Genomic DNA, 24,572 nt, shown 5'->3' with positions numbered 1-24,572 from the left:
TTGATCCAGTCGTGCCATATTGGCTTTCAGGATGTGGTGATGGATGCTCCTTCTGTTACAATAACACATGGTTCTACCGTTTCACAAATGTGCCACAAATCGTCGCCACTGACCTTATCGATACTGCACGAACTGAGCTGAAATGTAATCACTCCCGGCTTTGAGTGGAAGACAAGACCAGTGAGCAGCAAGGCCACTGAGCATCAGCAACAACTCCGGCCACAAATTCCAAGCCTTGACGTCATTTAGACCCGGCAGACTCAGTGGCACCAAAACACAATTTGGACGTTTCACTTTCGTCGAAGCCTGTCGTGACTTACAAGAAGGCAAGCATTGTGACCTCTTTAACGTATTAATCTGTTTGTCTAGTCTATGCTGACCATATTACTGTCCGTATTCAAAGGCTAATACACATAAACACTGGCCAGCTGGCCCGCAGTATTGATTTATAAGATAATCACCAGTGGTGGTAAAGAATCTAAGTCAGCACACACAGCACACCATCACGGTGTCCTAAGAGTGTGTGTGTGTGTGTGTGTGTGATTGTGTGAGTGTGTGTGTGTGTGCGCATGCGCATCAAACGCATTTATGTGGCCTTTCCAATCATTCAAAGCTAACGGCGTTAACAAAGGAACCAATGGGCTGCTTCTAAGAACCTTATCAGAAGTAGTACTTCCAGGAAATGGGACACCAGGGGCGGCTCGAGGGTTGGTTCACCCAGAGTTTGATGGGGGATTGCCATGTCACATTTAGGAGGAGGTGTTTGGTGTGCCAACTCTGTCTCAGGGTGTTCTAACCACATCTGCCCTGCAACGCCAAGTAAATTGATGGTTAGTCCGCTATCGTAGTTTGTGTTTCAAAACAACAAAATAGCTCTACATTTTTGTTTTTTTAAAAGGCAAACAGAGAAGAGGGATAATTCAAAACTAAAACAAAAAAATATTTTGCTGTGTGATTGAGTTGGGTCTTGCTTTCTGATAGGAAAGAAAGGTTTGTCAATTTGGCAGTTAACGGTTTTGTCTGTAGCATAAAGGACAAGTCGGTACTGCTGCAGATGTAATTAATGCTTTGTGGGTGTTGATAAGAACATAATATATACTGACCCCAAAAAGCAGCTTATATAAATCTGCTTAATGACCTAAAGGAGCATGCACTCTCCTCTGAACTGAATTGGTGTTCCTGGAATCAAAATGTGCATTAGACTGTGAGACCTGCTGCATTAAGCCGTGTGGCAGATAAATACCTTAATTTAACAGCAGCACTTGGGGCGGTGCTGCTTTTTCAATTGTCATATTTATAATTTGAATGGGAAAATGCTGGTCGCCAACTAACAGGAAACTTGCTATTTTCACTATGTACTATTGTGTTTTTGAGCAGTTACAGTTTTTACACTTCAGGCTCAATACTATTTTACATGCTATTAAAATAATAATAATAATAATAATAATAATAAGATTAAAGTGGCAATTCTCAGGTTTAGCTTATATCAATATTGAAATGAATGTGTGAGATACAGCTGTTACCACACAGTGCTCACAGGTGACTCTGAGTTGATGGCGAGTTGTTGCCATTTAAATTGAGGTGAAGATGTATGTCAATATAAAGTAACAAGAAGTAAGTGAGAAACTTAATAATTAGGCTTTTCGATGACACAAATTTTTCAAATGTATCAAAGGTAGTTGGTGTGCAGAAATCCGTAGTTTGGTCCATTTGGTTTGCACACAAGTAGAAAATGTCAAATGACCCGGTAGATCCAGGAGCACAAGTGTTGTGGTAAACCGAAAAATCTATTGCATGGTGAAGAAACTCCTGCTCTGAACAGCCAGTCAAGAATGCTCTCCAGAAGGAAAGTGTTCAGTACACGTTTGCTCGTCAACGATCAAGAGCCGACCTTTTGACCGTAACCTTAGAGGATTCTGCAAAAGATCCAAAGCCCTGGTGAGCATCAAAACCAGAAAGACCAGGTTGAAGCTCGTCAGAGCATTCAAATGCTGAGAAAAATTAGAAACACTGATGAAACAACAACAAAAACAGCCTTCATCAAAGTGAGCGCAAGGGAGCAGCTCATGACCCACAACCTCATCCGTCACACTTGGCAGTGGTTCTGTTATGGCTTCGGCATGTGGGACTACCGATGGAACCGATGGCATTTATTGATGATTCTACAGCCAGTGGGAGCAACAGGATCAGCGCAGAGGTATGCAGGAGCATTCGGAGTTGGCCGAATGTGTCAAAACACATCGGACGACATTTCATCATTCAGCAGGACAATGACCCAACAGCCCTTTGACTGGCTGAGCCGGTCACTTTATCTCAGTCCAGCTTAGCTGCCTTCTACCTGCTGAAGACCAGACTAAAGACAAGAGACTTCACCACAAGCAAGAGATGAAGGTGGCTGCAGTGAAGGCCCGGAACAGCATTACTAGGGATGATGATGGCTTTGTTTCTCGGTTGAGGACCTCAAGCAACCATTGACAGTGAAGTATCTACCATCAAAAATGAAATAGGATGTTTTCTTAACTTGATGTGTAGCTGTTCAATTACTTTTTTGTGCCTGAACCTTGGGCTAAAGTCTTAAAAGGGCTCTTTCTCCCACACGAACTGTCTGAACTGTAAGTATCTTGCTCCCTATAGCTACCCTGCTCTTGTTCTTAATGCTACTACCTCTTTCATGAACCTGAACTGGCCACCTTCCATCTACCTCAGTGGAAATGTTGGAGACACACCCCTGCAGCACAGGGTTATGGTGAGAGCATGACAGTGACCACTCTGCAAGATATAGAGCATTCTGACCCATTAGACTCACAACCAATTTGTTCAAAAGGTTTGCCATAATTCAGTCAGAGCAACACAGGACATAGGACTACTGGCAAGCACCGCGGGCGCAAGCTTATTTATTTATCCACTGAGATATTTTTCTCTGGCACTGAAACCGTCTGTGGGAGTCTGTCTGTGCATGTGTATGTGTAGTCAAATATATGCATCGGGCCTGTAAGTAAGACCACCTTAGTCAGGTCCAGTTCAATTCCAAGTCTGGTTCCAGTCAAATTCAAGTCAAGACCAGGTTTAAATCAAGCCAAGTCAGAGAACAGGGCATCTTGAGTGAGAGTGAACCTCAAACTTATCCTTCTAGATGCAGAACATAATCACTGCATGTCTTGCAGAAGAGTAGAGACAGTGAAGGACGTACAGATTTACCTGTACATGCATTAGATCAATGCATAAGCATGTTTTTAGACAATTATCTACACAAGTTCCTATATTTCATTAAGTTTAGTTTATATTGCAGGGCAGATAATAAACCAAACAACACTGATGCATTTAAAATATCTATGTGAACCATTAAACTAATGGGTCAGTTTAAAAAAAAAAAATCTCACATGCCCCGAGTATTTATAGTTTGCAGGTAGTTCATGTATTATCGGGGTGGGATTTAGGGTTAAATGTACAATACATTGATACATCAAATTTTAGCTTTAGATGCTCCTGCTGAATTTTTGTAAATGTGACTTTTCAATGTTGTTCACGTGCACTCAAGTGGGTTGGGGCAAATATACCTTACAAATCAGTACAATTCAAACCAAACTGTTTGGATAGAAACCATAAGAGGTAAGTTAGACATTTCTTTACTCTTTTTCTATGACTCAGAGCACCAAACTAAAATCTTTAGTTATTACTCAGGTAATTAATCCGGTATTGACAAATAGGATCAGTCGTCCGGGTATAAATTCACCCTAAAACCTCAACTATGCTAATATCAGTATTTGGCACATATACAAAGAAATACTTCATACCCTATTCTCCTCTTTGTCAGAGCCAGACAGAGAAAGCAGAGAAGAAGGCAGATGCACTCATCTAATATACCGTTTAGATCTGTTTCTTTTCAGTTCTGGTGGTGGTAGGATAGAGTCATTTCACATTGTGATCAAATCCCATATCCTGTCAAACAGGCAGGCAGCCAGAGGGCGACACTGAAAAATGCAGGTAGCTGAGAAAGGAGAGGGCCAAAGAAAGAGTGACAGGTCCATTGAAGCCAGGCAGTGGGCATACACAGCCAAATAAGTACACACATGCACTGTAGATACAATCTCAGTCCACCTAATCATAAACTGGACAACTAAGCCTCTATTTTGATTGCTTCCGTGGGTTTAGGGTAAAAGAAAAAGGACCTCATCCCTGAGAAAGCTTTTGCAACATGGCAGCTGTCTTTCCTGATAGACCCAGCCAAGTAGAAAGAGAGTCTCAAGCAAAATTGTGTGTGTGTTAGACAGACACACACATAAAGATACAGGGCGAGGGAGGGAGTGGTTGTGTGTGTGTGTGTGTGTGTGTGTGTGTGTGTGTGTGTGTGTGTGTGTGTGTGTGTGTGTGTGTGTGTGTGTGTGTGTGTGTGTGTGTGTGTGTGTGTGTGTGTGTGTGTGTGTGTGTGGAGGGGCAGGTTGTCGCTCGTCTTTAATGAAATATACGTATGTGCCATTCTGACTCGCGGCAGCTGTGGCCAAGAGACGAAGAGAGAGCGAGGAAAAGAGGAGCAGAGTGATGGACTCCCCTCCCTCCCGAGAGGTCGATGACATCAATAAGAAGCTAATAATCCTGCCTCAAGCTACATCAGAAGGGCTTGCCAGAGCGATCCACTGCAGTCTACCCCTTTTCCTCCTCCTCATACATCTCACTCTACATCCCCAGAAGACCCCGGGTGGGTAGAGGGAGAGAGAAGGATGGATAGCGAGGCGTTTAGGTATTGATGAGGCCCACCAGGGGCTGTCTGCTATTGATTGTGCCTTCTTTTCTTTGGGACTGAGGTGCTTGTTATGGGAGGCACGTACAGGGGGCTATATTGTGTGTGTGTGTGTGTGTGTGTGTGTGTGTGTGTGTGTGTGTGTGTGTGTGTGTGTGTGTGTGTGTGTGTGTGTGTGTGTGTGTGATATATATATATATATATATATATATATATGTGTGTATTTTCAGAAGCTAAGGTAACTAGATGATTGATTAGCGTGAACCAGACTGCTCCCTATGGTGTGTATGTACGCATATGTGTGTAGTGGGCGTGAGTCACCTGCAAACACCTCCGTGTTTGCTTCCACGCACGTGCAGAGCGCACACGCACGAGATGCCAGGTAGCGAGACAATGTCAAGATGATGCCCAAACAGAGCTAAATCTGGTCAAGTAAATGTCAAGTGAAGCCAGAGCCCCTCTGTGAAATTAGCTTATGGAAAAGAAATCTGATATGATTAACTTTCACTGCAAGAAGATCTGAATACTCGTCATACAGGATGAATCATAATCACAGCATGTGGCCATTAACCCGATGTTACATTCAGTTGTGTACGCTTGTTTAGATACAGACACACTATATGTATCTCACAGATATACACATCGCCTACCCCACAAGAGAAAACCATGATGTCATCTTTTTTATGCCCTCTGTATTACAGTGCTCATTTCCAGTGGTCGAAGGTAACCAACTAATGCCACCTAGAGGGGAATTGTAGCAACTGCATCTGTTAAATGCTTCAGAGGACGAGGATATACAGTTAGAAAGGATTACGCCACCATCACATGGCATTAGATTGGCTCTAAGGAAAACATACAAAATAATTTATCTAAACTTGCAGAGTTTAAAGTTGCAGCTTTGGTCACATGGTCAGCACAACATATGTTTTAATTTACCTCAAACTTGTAATACATTTGTAATAAATGTGTTTGCAGAGGTTAATCAATTGGCACAGATTATTTTCATTCATAGTATGTTAAAATTAAAAATAAATCCAGCATTCAGTCATATAATATAGTTGTTGTTGTTTTTTTACTCAAAAAGGCATTTGATGTCATAAAGAAGTGATAAAAGTTTATAACTGGATTTTTTTTTTTAAATTTTTTAATTTTATGCATCACATCTCTTGATATGTTTGTCTTTGCCATTCTCTGGTTCTATGGTCACTTTCTGAGCCTGTCACTCTCCATTCTCACACACACACACACACACACACACACACACACACACACACACACACACACACACACACACACACACACACACACACACACACACACACACACACACACACACACACACACAGTTTCCTACTCCCATGCTGCTTTCTCACCTCTTTGGTGACGTTGTCTTGGACCAGGCTGTAAAGGGGCACGACGCGGCTGACTTCCAGCAGAACGGGGATGGGGGGAGGCTGCTCTCCACTCCTGCCACTACCACTGCGGCCTCTCCCTGACACTCCTCCTATCATGGCCTGGTGGTGGCACAGGTGGCAGCCAGCTGGACAGCTGCCCTTTTCCTCACAGCGGATCTCCACGCCATTCACCATGTCATCAGACAACAGCTGGCTCTTCTGCAGCGCCGACAGGTAGCTGATGAAGGGGACTGACTTCAGCTCACGCCGCCCACCTCCGCCAACTCCCTGGTCTGTTGCCTCTGGGGGGGTAGCCAGAAGAGAAAGGGACGGCATGGGTCACAGGTGATGGAGATAAAGACAAACAGTTGACAACAACAATCATTTTCATTCATTTTAGAGGTGGTGGGGTGGTAGAGGGTTGCCACAACACTTTCTTACACTTTTATACAGTACGTACACTTTCCTTATTATAAAAATAGTCCCGTTTATTTAACGCTCCTGTCTTTACTCTTTAATATCAATTTAAAGATTCACAGTCCCTCAGTTCTATAGCACATCAGCATCTGGATTTGCTGGCCAGGGTAAAAAAAAAAAAACCCACAAAAAAACAAAAAATAACAACTAATCCCTCACTGCCATCAGCTTTCATAGACAAAGGGAGAATGTGAGGGGGGTCAGGGTTGGGGGAGTTCAGGGGGGTGGAGGGTCAGGGGGAGGGGGTCTGGGGTTGAGGGAGGGAGGAGGGGGTGTGACTGGTTTCTTCTCCTGAGTGTCAATTACCACTGTTTGATGTTCTCACCGGAGTTGGGGGGTTATTTTTTTCCTCATTTACTTTTTGAGCGAGAAAATAACACACCAATGCGTAAAGGTAAAGAAGAGGCAGCGACAGAAGCAGGGGGAGGAGCAGAAACAGCAGAGATTGCTACTCGGGTGTTGAGTGTTTGAATTGGAGGACACATCAGGCCACATGTTACCGTGGAGCGTATCTGCCATCTGTGCTGGTGAGGCAGATGCGCCTTTGTGTTCATTTGCTTTACAAGAACAGAAGATACAAATGAGCGATAAGGGGATTCTTCCCGGTGACAAGAAATTGGGCTTATGATGCAACGTTGAGACGTGATACATCACACCATCAGTCCCGGTTTACACCATTGTGCAAATTTGAGTGACTATCACAAACCCCCCACTTATATATACAGAGACACATGGGCGGATCAATGAGCTTACGAGTGCACACAGACCAAGAAAAAAAAAATCAAGACAACAGGAAAAGCCCTTGACACAGTTCAAGGTGGGCTAATTGAGAATAATTAGGGTTAATATTTTAAAGGACTTATTTCCTGCTGACAGTTTTAATCACAGTGAAATCACTCTAATAGAACTATTCTCAAGAGCAAAAGGACAACATACAGTGCATTAACATGTGTTTGTGTAAGAGAAAGAAAGAAACACGTCTAATTGTGTCTGTATGTCAGTTTTACATGGACGCATTTCTTATTCATAATTTTAAATAAATTCATCTGAGACACAAAAAAGCTGGTGCAGCCTTAAGTATTAAAACACAAAAACACGCTGTAGAATTAATACAGGTTGAGATGTTTTCAAGGGCTGTTGATTTGCTTTTTTTTTTTTTTTTTTAAATAAATCATATTTGTGTGATATTTTAACAACAATTTCAATTTCAGACCAAGTGATATAGACCAATTAGTTAATAGTTATCTGTAATAACAAAATAGGAACTACTGTCAATACTGTATCTAAGTCAAAGCTGCAAAAAGGGTTTATGACGTACCACAGACAGTCTAATGAGCAGAAATCATGTGATTACAGAACATGAATGTTGCATATAATTCAGAAAATAGAAAGGAAATAGTAAAAGTAAAGTTACTTTTTAGTAACTCACTTGTAGGTGAGAATAAGCAGCCAAGTTGTAGAGAAAGTTGTCAACAAAACTCCCAGGCGAGAACTTTAAAGACATGACCCTTATGGCCTCAGTACCAGCTATGACCTCTTGTGAGAGTTTGCATGTGAAAAAGAACCGAGTGTATTTATGTATATACGTCTTTGTGACTTACTGCCTGTGTCCGCCACCAGCAGGCAGTTGAAAGGGTGGGTGGTAACTTCATGTGCTACAGTATGTAAACAGACTCGAGGGGTGGCCCAAGAGCCCAATTACATTCACTTCTTGAGGCAACACAGACACAGAAAAGAGCTGTTGTCACCCAGCTCTCACAATAAGTCCCTGTAGCTCAGTTTGGTTGTTCCAGTAGCCCGTCTACTTTACTCTCAACCTCTTGAAATCCTTTCAGCTCATATTACAACTTTTTACATCTATCTAAACAATAAGCATTTGATTAAGGACTTGGCACCATCAAGTATTTGTGAGGAAAGTTAAACATAGCCCAATGCATTTCTTCAAAATCTTGCTTTCCCTACTTTTTGTTTAATTTTTTTCAATGCTTCCCTGATTTTCATAGTTTTATCTGGTTTTCTTTAAGTGTCTTTACTGTAAACTTGTAAACTAGCAATGTACACTTTCCTGGGATCACTGTGTGCATTTTTTTTCTAGTTGTGTTCATGCAATGTACAGCTTCACTCAAATTTGAGCAGTGGTGACACTGACGCGCTTCACAGACATTAAGAAAAAGATGAATCATACCACATGTATTTGCGTGCAGCTAAAGGAGTGGCCCATCACTTTACCTCTTTATGAACCGAGACAGCTCTTTGCTGTGTGATGAATGTGATGATTATGCAATACTTTGCCGTCATCAAACACAGTGAAAAGATAAATGGAGCGAAGTTACCAGCCATTGACCTTGCACTGTCTTTGTTAATTCAAATGTCTTTGTAGACTGGTTGTTTATCAGAGACACATTGTGCTCTTTGGCCGTCGTTATGTTGTCCACACAACAACAGCAAAAGTGTCAGGTATTTTCTATATCAATTTAACACAGATGTTGTTCAATATGGGTACTATGGGTGGTGATATTATCGCTTTAGTAAAATAACTTTGCTAGATCCTGCAGATATCTGATTTTACAAGGCCCTTACATATACCCAGTTAATAATATATACGATATACTAACTATAATATGATAAATTTGGTATTGTAAGAGTATCACCCGAAGGTTTAATAAACCTACCTACCAAAGAATAGCAGAAAGTCTGCTAAAAGGACTTGCAGCGACACTCACTTTGTGTCAGTGTGCTGCATGAGCATCTTCTCATAGAGTTACTCTGACATCTAGTGGTTCCTCTGGGTAAATACCGTCTTCTAAAAACATCCGGATCATTTTGAATGCAGAATGGCCTGAGGGCTTTATTTTGGTTTCTCTCAGTTAGACTCATTTTCTCAGCGAAGGGGCTAGTTGCTAATTCAAATTAACCATGTTCTTTACAGGATAGGGGTAATGAATAAGTATGGGCCCTGGCCTCCTTTCAGGATACGTTGCAGTATGTTTAATTAATATCAAACAAATTGCAGTGGCCAATTAATTAAGCTACTATATAGCAGGTAGGCTGCTGTGTATACAAATCAATAGACCCTGTCGGCCTTTGTAAATGGGGAATATGGACAATTAGGCAAATATAACACTGTAAAATACTTGTTTCACAAGTGAAATCCCCGTGAATCGCACGGATGCGCGGCGTGTCGTCAGGACCTGGCCGCCCAAGCGTTAAACAGCAGCCAATCAAAAACAGCCGTCGGGGCTCCGCGCTGTGCGTTATTACGTAACACGCCGGCGTAAGGTCGACGTCATCACTGCAGTCTTTCACTAGCAGCTGCAGTAGCGGGGAGACAGCACGCCCACCAAAAACCGCTGTACTTCCAAACCAGCAAACATTGAAGAAAAAAGGTAACGTTATGAAGAAAGAAATACCCCCCCCTAAAAAAAACAACAACAAAAAAAACAACAACAAAAAACTTACGACGAGCTTTATATCTTCATTTTGAATGCACGTGCAGCACAGTCATATGGTTGAGTAACGCTCGCGTTGTGTCTGCGGTAGCTTTAAAATGTGTTGTCTTGTGGAAAGGCCTCCCGTGTACTTGTCGTTTATATGTCCGGACTGCAAAGTCAACCCATGTTGGAGCAACAAGACAGCAGCATGATGGTGCCGTCAGATATAAGACTGCTCAAGAACATGCTCGTTATTAGCGTTGCATGGCACGACGGGTTAGCACAGACCCGTCAATCATCTACCATTACCACGTAGGGACTATTATTACCTTATTATTACCTTTATAATAACCGAGTAATGAAATGCTGCGCAAGTTGCAGCTCTCCAAACACTTTGCAAACAACCTGCAAAGTGTTGCACCAACGTCAGATCTGAGACTGTATCATCCAAAGATTGTTGTTGTTTTCAGTCATTTGTAATTAAATTTATTCTGAAAATCTCCTGATTCCAGCTTTTAAAATGTGACTATTTTCTGGCTCTTTTTACATGTCCATGATAAAAAAAAAAAAAAAAAAACTGAATGTCTTTTGGTTGTGGACAAAACAACATTTTAGAGAGCAATGTCTGATGTGTTTCACCATTTTCTGATCATTTCAATGACCAAACTGCTAATTTGAGAACATAATTGATCAAGTAAACATTATTTGCAGCCCTTATTGAACATGAAGATGGTGATTCTTACACTCACTTGCTCAAATTGTGTGACATATTTTTACTCACTCCAGAAATATTTCAAAAGCTTTTTCATTTTTTTTTCATTCAAGGAAATCACCACAATGGCTGCTGAATCTTCCCCGTTCGACCCAGACCTGATGAGGGAGGTTCTCGAATGCCCTATATGCCTGGAGACGTACAACCAGGACCAAATGAGACCCAAACTCCTGCAGTGTGGTCACACGGTGTGCCGGCAGTGTCTGGAGAAGCTGTTGGCTAACACCATCAACGGTGTCCGCTGCCCCTTCTGCAGCAAAGTCTCCAGGATGAGCAGCATCTCGCAGCTGGCCGACAATCTCACCGTGCTGAAGATCCTGGACTGCACCGTGTCCTGCAGCGCCGCCGCCGCCGCTCTGATGTGCAAGTCCTGCTGCAACCGCCTGCCGCGGCAGTACTGCCACGACTGCGCCACGGTTCTCTGCGAGCTCTGCAAAGGGGAGGGTCACCTAAATCAGGGCCATTCGGTCCAGCCGATACGGGCGGCTGCCGAACAGCGGCGTAAAGAACTCGGTGGGAAGCTGGTCGCTCTCCGTGACGTCATCGGAGAAATTCAGAAGAAAAAGACGGCGATTGAACACATTTCCAAGTCGTTGAGACTGAAGTACCGGGCGGTTCAGCAGGACTACACCACGGCCGAGCTACGTCTTCAAGAGGAGCTGAGCAGGTCTCGGAGGACGTTCGCAGCTTCCGTGGCAGAAGTGGAAAAGCTGAATTCTCAGGTCCTGGAGGAGCAGACGTATCTTCTGAACATCGCAGAGGTCAAAGTGGTGTCGCGCTGCGATTACCTTACAATGCGGGCGAGGCAGAGCGATGTAGCCCTGCTGAAGGATGATGGCGGAGGCAATGATGATGATGAGGAGGAGCTGGACCTGATGAACAGTTTACCCACAATGTTTCAGCTGCAGGAACCGGAGCTGGTCAGAACGGAGCACTCGAAACCTTTGCAAGTGGGCCGAGTGACCACGAACACATTTACCGTCAATACAAACAGTGAGGAGAGCGGCTTGGAGACGGCACTGGAGGCTGATGTAGAAGGTGTAGCTGGGGCTACAGGTGGTGCCGTGGGGCCGGCGGTGGACCTTTACCGAGATATTGACATGGGCGCATCTGTGGAGGCGGCGGCGTGCGGCTCACCAAGTAGCTTTAAGTCAAAGTCCATGGACGCGGGGGGGGGGGCCGCCTGGAGCGGCCGGGGCGAGTTCAGGGCCGCCGGCCTGCCAGTTTGTAAAGAAGATGGGCTGTAAGGGAAGTCTGCCCGGCATGTTCAATTTACCGGTCAGCATCTGCGTAACGCCACAAGGCGAGGTGCTGGTGGCCGATCGGGGCAACTACCGCATCCAGATCTTTAATCGCAAAGGCTTCCAGCGTGATATCCGACGCAACGCCAGCAGCATCGACAACTTTGTCCTGAGCTTCCTCGGTGCCGACCTGCCGAACCTCATCCCCTTATCCATTGCCGTAACCTCTCAAGGCTTGATCGGTGTCACCGACAACTATGATAATTCAGTGAAAGTCTACACCATGGAAGGGCTATGTGTGGCTTGCCACAAGAACCAGCTGATTAAACCCTGGGGCATCGCCGCCATGCCGTCGGGCCAGTTTGTGGTGTCAGATGTGGAAGGTGGCAAGCTGTGGTGTCTCGCAGTGGACCGCAACTTGGGTGTGGTCAGCTACAACCGATTGTGCTCTGCTGTCCGGCCAAAGTTTGTGACGTGCGATGCTGCTGGAACGGTCTACTTCACCCAGGGCCTGGCCCTGAACTTTGAGAAGCGCCACAACGAGCCCCACCTGGAGGGTGGCTTCTCCATCGGGTCGGTGGGCACCGACGGGCAGCTCGGCAAACAGCTCAGCCATTTCTTCTCCGAGACGGAGGACTTCCGCTGTATCACCGGCATGTGTGTGGATGCCAACGGGGATTTGCTGGTTACAGACAGCGGTAGGAAAGAAATCCTCCAGTTTCCCAAAGATGGTGGGTTCAATATTCTAATCCAGGAAGGGCTGACCTGCCCGGTGGGAGTGGCCACCACCCAGAAAGGACAGCTGCTAGTGCTAGATTGTTGGGACCACTGTGTTAAAGTCTACACATACATTCAGAGGAGACATTCCTCCACTTCCTAGAAGAAGCAGTCGTATTGCCCGTGAGCACGAGAGGTTTAGTCGGTGTGTGAGAAAGTTCGGAAAAGGAAGAAACACTTCAGTTTAGCTCTCTGCGGCTTTTCGTTGGTTGGGTTATTAAATGAGTGCTTTTGTCAGTTCAGGTTCAGTTTAAAACCTGCTGGAATTTCATTTAATACCTCCGATTTGTTTTGATTATTTTAATGGATCACAATTGTAAAACAGACTTTGCAACAGTTTTACATCAAAGGCAAATTGTCACATTAGAATAAGAAAAAGGAAGCCATTGATGTCAAAGCTATTGAGGCACAAAGTGAAGATGATTTTTCTTCCTCCATTCAGCCTGACGCCGATGTGACGCATGGCTTTCACCCATTTGGTTCAGCTTTGCACCGGAAAAAATGGGAGAAAGGGGAGCTGAAAACCAACACGTATTTACATACAAAATAAGCAAAACCGAGGCTTTTGGCCTGTGAAGCACTTTATTATTGACACGTCACTGTTTCCTCGTTAGGTTTTAGTAGCACACACTAACACTGATGTTGCTGAACGCAGCTGGCAGCTTTAAAGTGTACTGCGCAGTTAGCTAAGAGCAAAACAGTAACCGAGTACCAGCATATTCATTGAATTGCATTCAGTAACATTCAGGGAACATTAAATGTAGAATTTTAAGTTACCCAAAGAAAAGATGGGTTCAAATGCAAAATCACATGCGCTGGGGAGGAAATAAGGATGATAGTGATGTGGATTTTTACTAACTTTGTCTGATAAAATCTTTATTGTTGGTCTTTAATAGTGGAGAAAAAAAAAGGCAATATTAACTGTTAGATGAATCTATTTATGTTTGATAAAGCATATTTAAGGGATTAATACAATAAGAAGCAGGGTTATTGATTTTTATGTTGTGGGCTACATTATTCTTCCGGCACTTGTAGAGCACATTCTTATCATTTTATTTTCTGGTATTTATTAATACTGCCTGTGTATGTCAGCCACAACATGAGAAAACAGTTGAGAACACTGGAGTTGTTTTTCAGCTTTGGTGATATTCTTTGAGAAAAAGGTCACTAAACGTCATCATCTTATCCACTAACCTTGTCCTTTTTCTATGTTTTTTATTTTCTATTTCACCTTCTCGTTGTGACTTTCCAGCCACGGCCTTATGTGGTGTTTCACTATTAGGCAAGCTGACGTAACATAAGCAAGATTAAAATTGGTGTCATCTGTTCCACATCATATCCCATCTGTTCAGCTCAGTCGTAGATTTCACCTCAATTTCCGACCACTTCACTTTTCTCTTTGTGAAAACCTTTAGCTTTACTTAATATGACAAACACGGCGAGCAGCTCCTAGTTTAAGTCTTGAACCGTTTCCATTTTGAACATTTTGAGGTACCAGATGACCTTGCTAGATCTTTAAAGTTCAGGGCTCTGTTCTCTCTCGTCCCCGAGGTGCTGACCTTCAAATACATCGTATATACAGTAAATTACTTTTTTGTTGCACGGCACGCACTAAATAGCTCCGGCACTCAGATCACGTCAAGCAAAAGGACACAGCAGATGTCTATTACTTGAATACTGTTTACAGACTTAGTTCAAACCTGACATTTATTCCAGACAACGCGCTCCATGTCATTGTTTCCTCACACCTTCCTTCTGGTAAGACAGTCCTTGACGGGATCACAGCTGGCAGGACTTGTTCAGAATAGCACTGCTACGATAATGATCAGTGAAAACTCTTTGTTGCGCCCGAGTTGCTGTGTCTCCTTCAGGTAGAAAACTTCCACCCGGAGTTCTCAAGTGTTGGTTGGTATTCAGTGTTTTGCTTGTTAGTGCATTCGAGTTAGTAAAACTGGTCTCTGTCAGCATGTTTGTTGTTCATTATTTTATCGTGTACATTTATGGAATTTCTGAGTCCAAATGAGGCGCGAGAAAGATGATACTTTCAGGTAAAATAACAATAAAAGACACCTTGAATCAAAATATTTAGTGGCCTACATATGGGGAATCAAATTAATCATTGAATACCCCATATCAATACTGTATGTATCATATTCTATGTCCATGAAGTCATAAATAGTAATTGAGTATCTTCCAGTACTGGTTTGCTCATTAGACGATACCACATACTGACTCAGTTTCAGCCTTAAAAATAAATAATTTCACAAAGCTGACCTTAACTCTACACCTGGAACCCTATTAAACAGCAGCATACACACACACACACACACACACACACACACACACACACACACATACATATATATATATCTGAGAATCAAATCTGTATCATAAACAACAATTGTTTTTGATATTTCTACATAAGCAAAGAGATTAAGAATAAAAATAGAGCTGAATTTAAGTATCAGGTCTCGTCTGCCAGTCATATCCTTGTGCTTTTATATTTTAGGCGATGTTTTATTGTTAGGCCATGCTGCAGTACATGTCACTAAATATATTTTGACTCGAGCTGCATGTCATCCTTGCCATCAAAATGTTTTTTTGTTGTTGTTGTGCTACACTTTATTTAAGTGATAACTAGGAGTAGTCATTACTAGAGAATATTTAATCCTTTTGCAGTGACAAAAAAAATTCATAAAATGCCAGAAAAATCAAGTGTCCTTGTGTCAGTGTGGTGAACATCAGTGTCTCACATCATCTGATTATGTTTTACTGTATTTCATCAAATATGAGAAATTTCCTTGTGTAGAGTTATTGATTTCTGTTACTGGTTTGTTATCTCACTTTATGCCAATGAACCAAACTCCCACGTGCTTCAGGTTATGTCCTTTGGAGGCTATGACTTTTACAATGTGTTGAACACTTCATACAGACTTGTCTGTGTAGTCAAATTCATGTTTGTATTGTTGATAATCTGAGTGCAATAAACATTAATGAAACAAAAAGCTGAAGTCTCTAAAAGTTTTCTTCATAACATTCTGACCTTTTGTTTTTGCATTTATACTATGAGCATACAATCTTTAGTTTTTGTTTAGTTTAGTTTCTGACTTTGCCAGTGGTTGAAGAAGAATTCAGGTCCCTAAAGTAGAAACTATAAAAATACAAACGTTATATAAATAAAGGTCCTTTGTATATGAATAAAAGTACTTATTAGTTACTGAATTAAATATTTGATGCATTAACTTTGTAATTTTGTGGTTGGTTGAGATTAGTAACATTTATTTTTATGAGCTGTAACATATTGCTGACACATTAATGCATCAATGATTTTAGTCCAACAATATTAATATTGTTTTGAAAGAGTACTTTTACTTTGGATACTTTATTATATTTGGAGGATTATACTCAAACCTGTAATAGGCAATTTCCACACTGTGGTATGAGTACTTCTAAACAAGTAAAAGATCTGAGTACTCCTTTCACCACTGTTTTTTTTTTTTTTTTTTTTTATATTTAGATTAATACTAATGATCGAAGGCGCCTAGTCGTGAATTTGGGTGAAAATGAATCTCACTCCTGTCGCACTTCAGTTGCATTGAATGGGGAGACTCACATTTTTTGGATCACAAATAAACAGGATATGAAAAAAAAATACATAAAATAATGGAACAGTGCAGCAAGATCCTTTTTTGATGCCATTATGTCTCAGTGGTGGTTAATTCAATTTATGCAGCTTATGTTGCCTTTTAACCAGAGGGTGAGTGAAGGGAGGATGGAGTCTTTAAATATAACCCAGTTTAGTTTGTATTCAAAGTGCAACGCCCCCTCCTGTTAAATTACAGTAAATCTTGCTCTAATTCTGTTTATTGTGTATTTAATGCTTTGCTGTAGAAAGATTAGGCTGTCTTTGTTATTCTTTATAACAACCTGCAGGCACCACTAGTTTCCTAAAACATGCTCCTCTCTCATGCATACACATGTGGTACGTGAAGATGTTTTTTTCCCGTTCATCCTTTCTACAATTCAGCTGGTATTTTTCCGTCCGTCAGAAAACTCACCTTTCTGGTACTGCAGCCAGAGCTGCTGCTGGGCCTTCTTGCTGGGGAAGTAGATGCTGCAGCTGAGCTCGGAGCCGTACAGGGCCTCGGACACGTAATGGCTGCCGTATTGCTGGAGAAAAGTCAGCAGCTCCTCCCGTGTGCTCTCTGCTGACAGCGTCTTCAGCACCTTAGAAAAGCCTACGAAGATGGAAGAATAGTGATTTTGTGTCCAGGAGGGTGAGACAGGTAGATATTAAGGTCAGGCTTACGGTGTAAATCTGCTTTTATCAATACCCACATGTGCCGAGAGCACAAATAGTTACCTGAATGGACAGTCGCGCAGACAAGATTTAACGTAGATTGTAACCACATGCAGAATATGTAATAAAACTGCAGGATGGTAGAAGACAATAAAACACTGGACAAGACTCAGCGGTTTGACTTTTATCCACAACCAGGAGTTACGATGGTTTTGCACTCTGTGACACCGGCTCCCTGTTTGTTTTAGGATTGATTTAAAGATCTCACTGATTACTTTTAAGGATCTCCAAGGCTTCGTTGCAGATTATATTGTCGACCTTTTAATCCCCTGTGCACCTTTGTGCAGTTTGAGATGCTCGACCATGGGTCTTTTTTTTTTTTATCAATTCCAGAGTCCAAGCTGACAACTGAAAGAGAAGCAGCCTTTGACATCCCACTGCCTTCTTGAGGAAATGAGACTGTCTGAGTCTCAGCCTTCTTTTAAATCTCCTTTTAAAAAAGTACTTTTATCAGAAAGCATATCCTAATTTTATTTGATTTTCCCGTTTACTGGTTTTGTTTATTATTTAAATCTGATTACACCCCTCTCACATTATAACATTCATCATGGTATTTTGTGTGACTCTCTCTGTGAAGCACTTTGTAACTTTGTTTTGAAATTTCCTCTATAAATAACATTTCTTCTTCTAATATTATTACTAGAACAAGCAACACACGTGTTGGTCAATTTCTTTTCATATTTATCAAGAGATTCGTGATGAAACACAAAGACATATGACTCGGTGACTGACCTGTCGATAAGGTGATGGAGCTGAGTTTGACTTTGTACAGATTGCTGCGTACTCTCCACTGCTGAACCATCGGGTAGCCCACCGCCTCACTGAACTGGGCATCCCCTGGGAGAGACAGACGAATGAGAACAAAGAGACATATTGACAACAGATGCCAGAGACATCACAGATACGACCATTTTAAAGAAAGTATAAAACTCAGATTCATAAAGAGGAGCTAAAATTCTAAATAAATGAAATCAATCATTTCATTTGTACAGTTTATTGCACATCCATTGGTATCCAGTATTGCCTTAACATCATTTATCATAAAGGCTTATATCCCGGCTGCTCCTGGATCAATGGTGATATATAGAGCAGCTTGAACTCCAATTGGATTGCTGGCATTAGAAGTGGGAGCAATCTTGCTTTTCTCTGCAATTCAATTACCAAACTTTCACACCAGTTTAGAACTTAAGCCACGAAGGCGAAGAGCAAAGAGAGAAATAAATAAATAAAGTGCTCACGGGAACCTTGATCCTGTTTTACACCTGAGACGTTCATGCACAGTGAAAAAAAGGCAATTTAGTTTCTACACGTATGTGTGTGTGTGTGTGTGTGTGTGTGTGTGTGTGTGTGTGTGTGTGTGTGTGTGTGTGTGTGTGTGTGTGTGTGTGTGTCCAATTGTGGTGAAAGCAAGAAAATATCTCAGGGGTCAGTGTGGACTAAATGCCAATTTAGCTAATGGAGGGATTAGGGAGCAGAGGTGGAGGTGCAGATTTCAAGCCAAATGTCTAAGTGACTCGACAGGATGGGGAGGAACAGTCCAAAAAAGGATAACAGGATGAAAAACGTGTTGGAGTTTATAAGATCCTTTATGTAGTGTGTGTGTGTGTGTATATGTGCATTGCTTTGTGCGTGTGGCAGCATTTTGAGATGGAGGATGAGGCACAGGATGTTTTAAGGTGATGTCGCACTTCAGATCGTACAAAACGGATATAAAGGTTATTTTCCGCCGGTTCCGTCTGAGACGTCTCAGACACGACTGCTGGAGTGAATCGTGTCATTAAAGTCGATGCTTCATATTCCAGCGGTTTTGCGCCGCTGTGCGTGTCAGCAGAGTCCCAGAAGCAAGTCGCCGCGCCGCTCTGCTAAAGATAGGCAGCGAGTCTATTTTTAATGAAAGCCGCTCGGAGGCCGCGGCAATCTGGAACGCAGCAGATCGGCCGGCCAGGAAGTCAGTCAAGGAAATAAAATAAAATAAAATCCCGGTCAATTCTTTTTTTTTTAAACCACCCGTGTCCAAACACTACATCCTTCAATCTGGAAAAGAAATGCATTTTCACACCCTCACCTGTGAGGAGCTGCAGGTTGGGGAGCGGCTCTGACAAGACCCCCCGACACTGCTCCTCCACCGGTAGGGGGATGACCATGAGCCCGTCCGCCAGCTGTGGAAAGTCCTTAATGAAGTTGTTGTCCCTGAGAAGGAAGGAAGGAAAGAAATACAAGAAAAACAACAGAAATAAACGTCATACCTGTACATGAATGTAAAGGTTGTGTTTCACAGTCAGTGGAGCAGCTACGACTTCCAAACTCCACCAAAAAAATAACTCCACAGCGGTTCCTGATAAATATCTGCAGTCCCGGCATGTTCCAGCGCCCCGTCCAGCCGCTGGCCTCCTGCATCATTCAGAGACGGGGATTCGGAGATTTCACTGTTTTTCCTGCCTTGCAAGTGTTTTCCCAGGATAATGTTTGAGGTGCCGGATTCCTCGCTGACCGTGTGAAGTACAATAGCAAAGGCACAACATGTATGTATGTATGTGTGTGTGTGTGTGTGTGTGTGTGTGTGTGTGTGTGTGTGTGTGTGTGTGTGTGTGTGTACTGTAGATGTGTTTATGATGCTTGGAAACCCAATAAAGAAAACAGTGGTGTCCCCCAGCTTGAGGTCAGACCAGAGAGCTGCAGGCGGAGATAAGAACAGAAACCGTTGGAATCTTCTCTCTGCTGGCGATGATAAGTGCATGAAAGAATGATAATGAGAAAGGGACATTGAATTATGGGATGGAAGGGTTGCAGGAGATGCAGACTCACATCCTGCGCTATGCAGAGAGGCAACAAAGAACCCCCATAAAATGCACACAGAGCCGATATGTGTTGTAAACTCCAAACACGGTTTATTTTATTTTTTTTCTTCATTTTTCTATCTATTTGCACGTCAGTGTTGTAGCTCAGCGGGCAAATCACTTGCAAAAAAAACCCCCAATAAATAGCTACAAGTAGAGAGATACCGTATGTCGAGCTCTGGATTCGTTCGGCCGGCGGACCGTTTCTGCTGAGCTGCAGTTCATTTCCTGTCAAAAAAAAAGATGGGTTGTCTCGCTGCATTCTGAGAGCATAGCAAGCGGCGGCAACCTATTTCCCATAATCCACTTTTATGGGACCGAGTCTCACAGTGCAGACCTTATGCCATGAAGACTCAGGGGAAGGAGGGGGCGGGAGAGGAGGAGGAGGAGGGGAGCGAGGGAGGGGAGGGGAGGGAGGGAGGGAGGTGGGGGGGCAGCTTCACTATTCTTAATATCAGTTTTTCATCCTGTTTCTCTCTCTTTGCTTTCTCTAACCACAAAGCCTGTTAGACGCAATCACGGCCTTAGTGTTACAGTATGAGGGGGGGGGGGGTTTACTCAAGGGCACAGGATGAGAGGAAAGAGGGAGAGAAGAGGTGCTGTAAAAAGATTACCGTGGCTTATGCTCACAGAAAACATATTGATTGCTAAACTAAATCAGCCGGCTTCACGCGGCGGCTCAGAGGACCTTGAGAGTCGTGCGGGCCGAGGCCACCGGTGGCTTTACGGGCTTTCAGGCTGCCGACCGTCTCTGACACCCAAAAAAGGAGTTCCTTTTTCCTCGAAGCCACTTTGCTCAACGCGGCCATTCGAGTTATACGACTGAAAGACGAAGCGGGCGACTAAAAACCCGACTCCACCTGGAGGAAGAAGCTTTGTCGTCTTCTTCGATGGACACGAAGGAGACACACAAAGTGTGTGCAAGTTTGTGTGTGTGTGTGTGTGTGTGCGTGTGTGTGTGTGTGTGTGTGCGTGTGTGTGTGCGTGTTTGTGCGTGCGTGTTTGTTGCAGCAACTGGGAGCATTCGTTCTCCCGACAGCTCATTACAAGACGAGACATTTATCCGCCATCAGAACAAACGGACGACGTTAACGAGACGAACCAGTCGCTCGTCTTCCCAGAAAGATCATCTCCGTCTTACACAAATTGGTTTCCACTCATTGAGCCGTTGCCGCGGGTAACTTATCTTACCTCGGAGTGAAAACTGACCTTTTTACAAACTGACACGATTTACTTGGCTGAACGAGCTCAAGGTGAACCTGACAGACGTCTGTCGGGGCAGACGTGTGGACACGCTGGCGTCTCTAGTCACAATATTAAAGAGTCCTTACGTGCTCCGGTAGGACGGACGTGCTAATGTTAATGTCGACATCACCGAGACTGAAATGGGCTAAAGCTGTGATTGATGCCATTAGTTGCTTCCTGCTTTTCCTGCACTGCAGTCAAAATGTCTGCTGTTTGAAATGTCTGTGGAAGACCATATATGATATTAAAACTGGTCGAGTTTGATTAATTATATACGCAATAAAACGTTGGCTGATGTAACCTGATAACCGAGCGATTAGGACAACAAACCACTGAGCAGCAAGTCTCCCATTTCATTCCTAGACCTTTACTTTTCCCTGTCAATCTCCACGGCTGCTCTCAAATAAAAGCAGAAAAAGCCCAAAACAGTAATAAGCCTTTTTTTTTGGGGGGGGGGGGGGGGGGCGACTCAGTTCGAAAGTAAGTAATAAAATGTGAGATGGCTGATTTCCATTTAGCAGAAGTTTGGTTTTGTATATAAAAGCTCAGCTGGCGTTCTGTCTTGGCTTCCTCGTAAATTGACATAAAACAGATGCATCATCAATGTTATTAGCAACACCTGTGCTTTTTTTACTGCAGTGATAAAAAAAATAAAAAAATAAAAACACTTTGGAAAGATTGTGCTGCTGCAAATAAAAAAAGTTTACATTTCAGTCAAAAATGTGAACGATGTGAACTGCAGTTTCTATGAAAACTGAAGTTGCAAAATCATATATTAAAAAGTACAGATGTAATTAATCACATTGATTCTATCTCAGTTCCATTAATCGAAAGTAAACCAGCATATTTAATATCACTGCCACTGTAAAATTAAAGGAATGCCGCCTTGATTAATTACTATTATTAATTACACTTTTTTTTCTTGCAATTACACTGCAAAATATTAGCAGTTAAAGGGCATGTTACTTTAATTTATTAAGTTTCTTTGTTCTTTTGAACAAATCTACAAAATGTGTACAAAAAACCCCAATAATACTGCATCTTCATTTATAGTTTCTGATTTGACTCCTTCAAAAACTTTGTGATCTGTTTGAGCTTTTTTTTCCTTCGAACCAGCTGTTTGAGATTAACACCTACTCCTGCTTCAATCTATACTCTGACCGGGTGCCCCACTTATTATTTTTAGCAACCAAGCTCACGCACGCATCCTTACCAATCTTACCGAACTCCCATACCACATGTGTGAGTCTGGACTTGTGCCCTCACACTTGTGTATTTACTCATGTTTCATTCAGCACCCGTGCGTGTTCATTAAGGTCGGAGGACACCGGGCTCCCTCCTGGCCAAACGGGCCTCCCGTCCTACTCGAGTCCACGAGTGGAAAACTCTTGCCATTTGAATGAGAGTCTCCAAAGCAGCGGCTCCACCGTCCAGTGGATAATACAATTATTTTGGCTGGTATGAATACAAAATATTGAAGAGCAGTTCCTGCATATATATATATATATATATTAAAGCACACTGCAGCTCTGATGTGACATGCAAATAGTTTTTTGTTTGTTTGCATATTTCATAGCCTAATATCAATTTCAGTGTTTCTCCACAGATTTAGTGCAGCGATCGTTGTCTGTTTGCTCAGCCGAGCTCCCGTTGGTGAAACCTTTCATGTTTTCTCTCCGTATTCCTTCCATCTCTCTCCTGCCTAAAACAACAGGCATCCTGTTGATAGGAAAAGATGAGAGCTATCTACAAGTCAATTTAGAAAATGGTTTTGCGCCTCCCGGTGACCCTCTAAAGGATAAAAGCGGCTGTAGCTAATGGATGGATGCAGTTTTTTTTGCCTCTCCGTGTTTGTTTGTTTGATTGTGCATCTGTCTATCTGACTTGATAATAGGCATTAGAGGTATCAGCAATTCACTTCAGATGCCTGTGTTTATATTTATATATGTGACGAGTGTGTTCGCGCATATATTTGTGTATTTATCTGAGTTTGTGACTTTGTAACCGATATTGAGTGCTACTTAGCCAAACATTGTGAGAGGTAATCGTCTCTTGTGCTGTTTAGAGTGAACATCCGTGTAGAGACCTCATCGCAACACCGATCACACACATTAAAGCATATTCACCACGTCTCAAACTGCACTGTCGTCCCGCAACAATGCAGCTATCCCAGAATCAAGATCCATCTCAACAACAACATACGCTAATGGTGGTTTTCAATTGTGGCTGTAATTAGGAATTTCACATCCGTCATTGGGCCACTTATTTTGTTCCGTCACACTTTCTTTCACGCTGTTCAACAATTATGACTCATCTACCAAACTGAAGGTTAGCTATCAAGAATACAAAATAACTCTAGCTTTAGGCTAGATACCTGGGAAAGGTTGGACCTCATTAAAGGGCCTATGCTGTAGATTTGAAGTGACACACTCTGACATTCAGAAATCCAGTTTTATAAACAGGTCTGGGGCAGCAAACATGTGGGTTCAGAACATGAATAACACTTCTTCCATGCAGTGGCTTCCAGAGACGACTGAACCTGGCTTTGAACAGCTCCCGTGAACAATGAGGAAACCTGTTTCAGCAAATTATAAACCATGCAGGATGCTCTTTTCTACTCATTTAGAAACTGCCTTTGTGGACTGATGCAAGCACTAACAAAGACTTCCTAATTCACAGGGGAAATGAGTATTGAATATACATAGAAATCCTTGGTGCCAAGCTTACAAAGGCTATATTATGATTACCAGAGCCTCTGTTCTGGCCCAGCTGCTAATTGAGCATGTTTTTTTTATTTATTTATTTTTTAGCATTTTTAGGTCAAAGCTGAACAAGGAAGTAACTCTTTAAAAATGCGTTAACAGCACACAGTTTAGTAGTTTCAAGGGTCATGTTTTTTTCCCCCTTTTCAAATAAAGTGGATTTGTGTGCACGTTAGTCTGTTTGTGGAGGAGTCCTCAAAGGCAGCAGTTAAATTGGTGAGTTAAATGTTATTTCAATGATCCTGAAAATGAAAACCTTGAGCAGAAACTTGACAGCACCACCAATTATATCAAGGCAAGTTTAAAACGTAGTTGATAGTTAAAATCAGGCTAGATTTAAACAGCGAGCATGGTGAGATTTTATTAGATAATAAACACGTACTCGTTAAGACTGACAATATCAGTGTGATGCTTTTTAAATAGTCAAGCACCACTTACACAAACCTGTCAAATTATGCTGCACTGACAGAACAGAAGTAGAGATCACACTGTGTGTGTGTGTGTGTGTGTGTGTGTGTGTGTGTGTGTGTGTGTGTGT

The 24,572-nt window shown here is 42.5% G+C and overlaps 2 protein-coding genes across 2 annotated transcripts in view; one reads left to right on the top strand and one right to left on the bottom strand.

Annotated features, from left to right (window-relative positions):
* Nucleotides 1-24,572, bottom strand: part of LOC138630742 (astrotactin-2-like) — a 231,177-nt gene that overhangs the window by 39,015 nt on the left and 167,590 nt on the right. Inside the window, exons 14-17 of the mRNA XM_069715244.1 lie at nt 19,256-19,380; nt 17,923-18,027; nt 16,889-17,068; nt 6,112-6,434 (exon numbers count right to left, since the gene is read on the bottom strand). Of these exons, the coding sequence (XP_069571345.1) occupies nt 6,112-6,434; nt 16,889-17,068; nt 17,923-18,027; nt 19,256-19,380 (733 nt within the window). The remainder of the gene's footprint in view (nt 1-6,111; nt 6,435-16,888; nt 17,069-17,922; nt 18,028-19,255; nt 19,381-24,572) is intronic.
* LOC138630743 (E3 ubiquitin-protein ligase TRIM32-like) lies at nt 9,925-15,829 on the top strand. The gene is given in 3 exon segments (XM_069715245.1): nt 9,925-9,995; nt 10,866-11,986; nt 11,988-15,829. Coding segments are annotated over 2 exon segments (2,055 nt in total). The 5' UTR covers nt 9,925-9,995; nt 10,866-10,877; the 3' UTR covers nt 12,934-15,829.

The sequence above is a fragment of the Brachyistius frenatus genome, unplaced genomic scaffold (assembly GCF_029030835.1).
Source record: "Brachyistius frenatus isolate BFR_SWC_R1_liver_20210118 unplaced genomic scaffold, ASM2903083v1 Contig_140, whole genome shotgun sequence".
Lineage (NCBI taxonomy): Eukaryota > Metazoa > Chordata > Actinopteri > Embiotocidae > Brachyistius > Brachyistius frenatus.
Note: the sequence above shows the minus strand (reverse complement) of the source record. Positions and strands in the feature narration are given on the sequence as shown.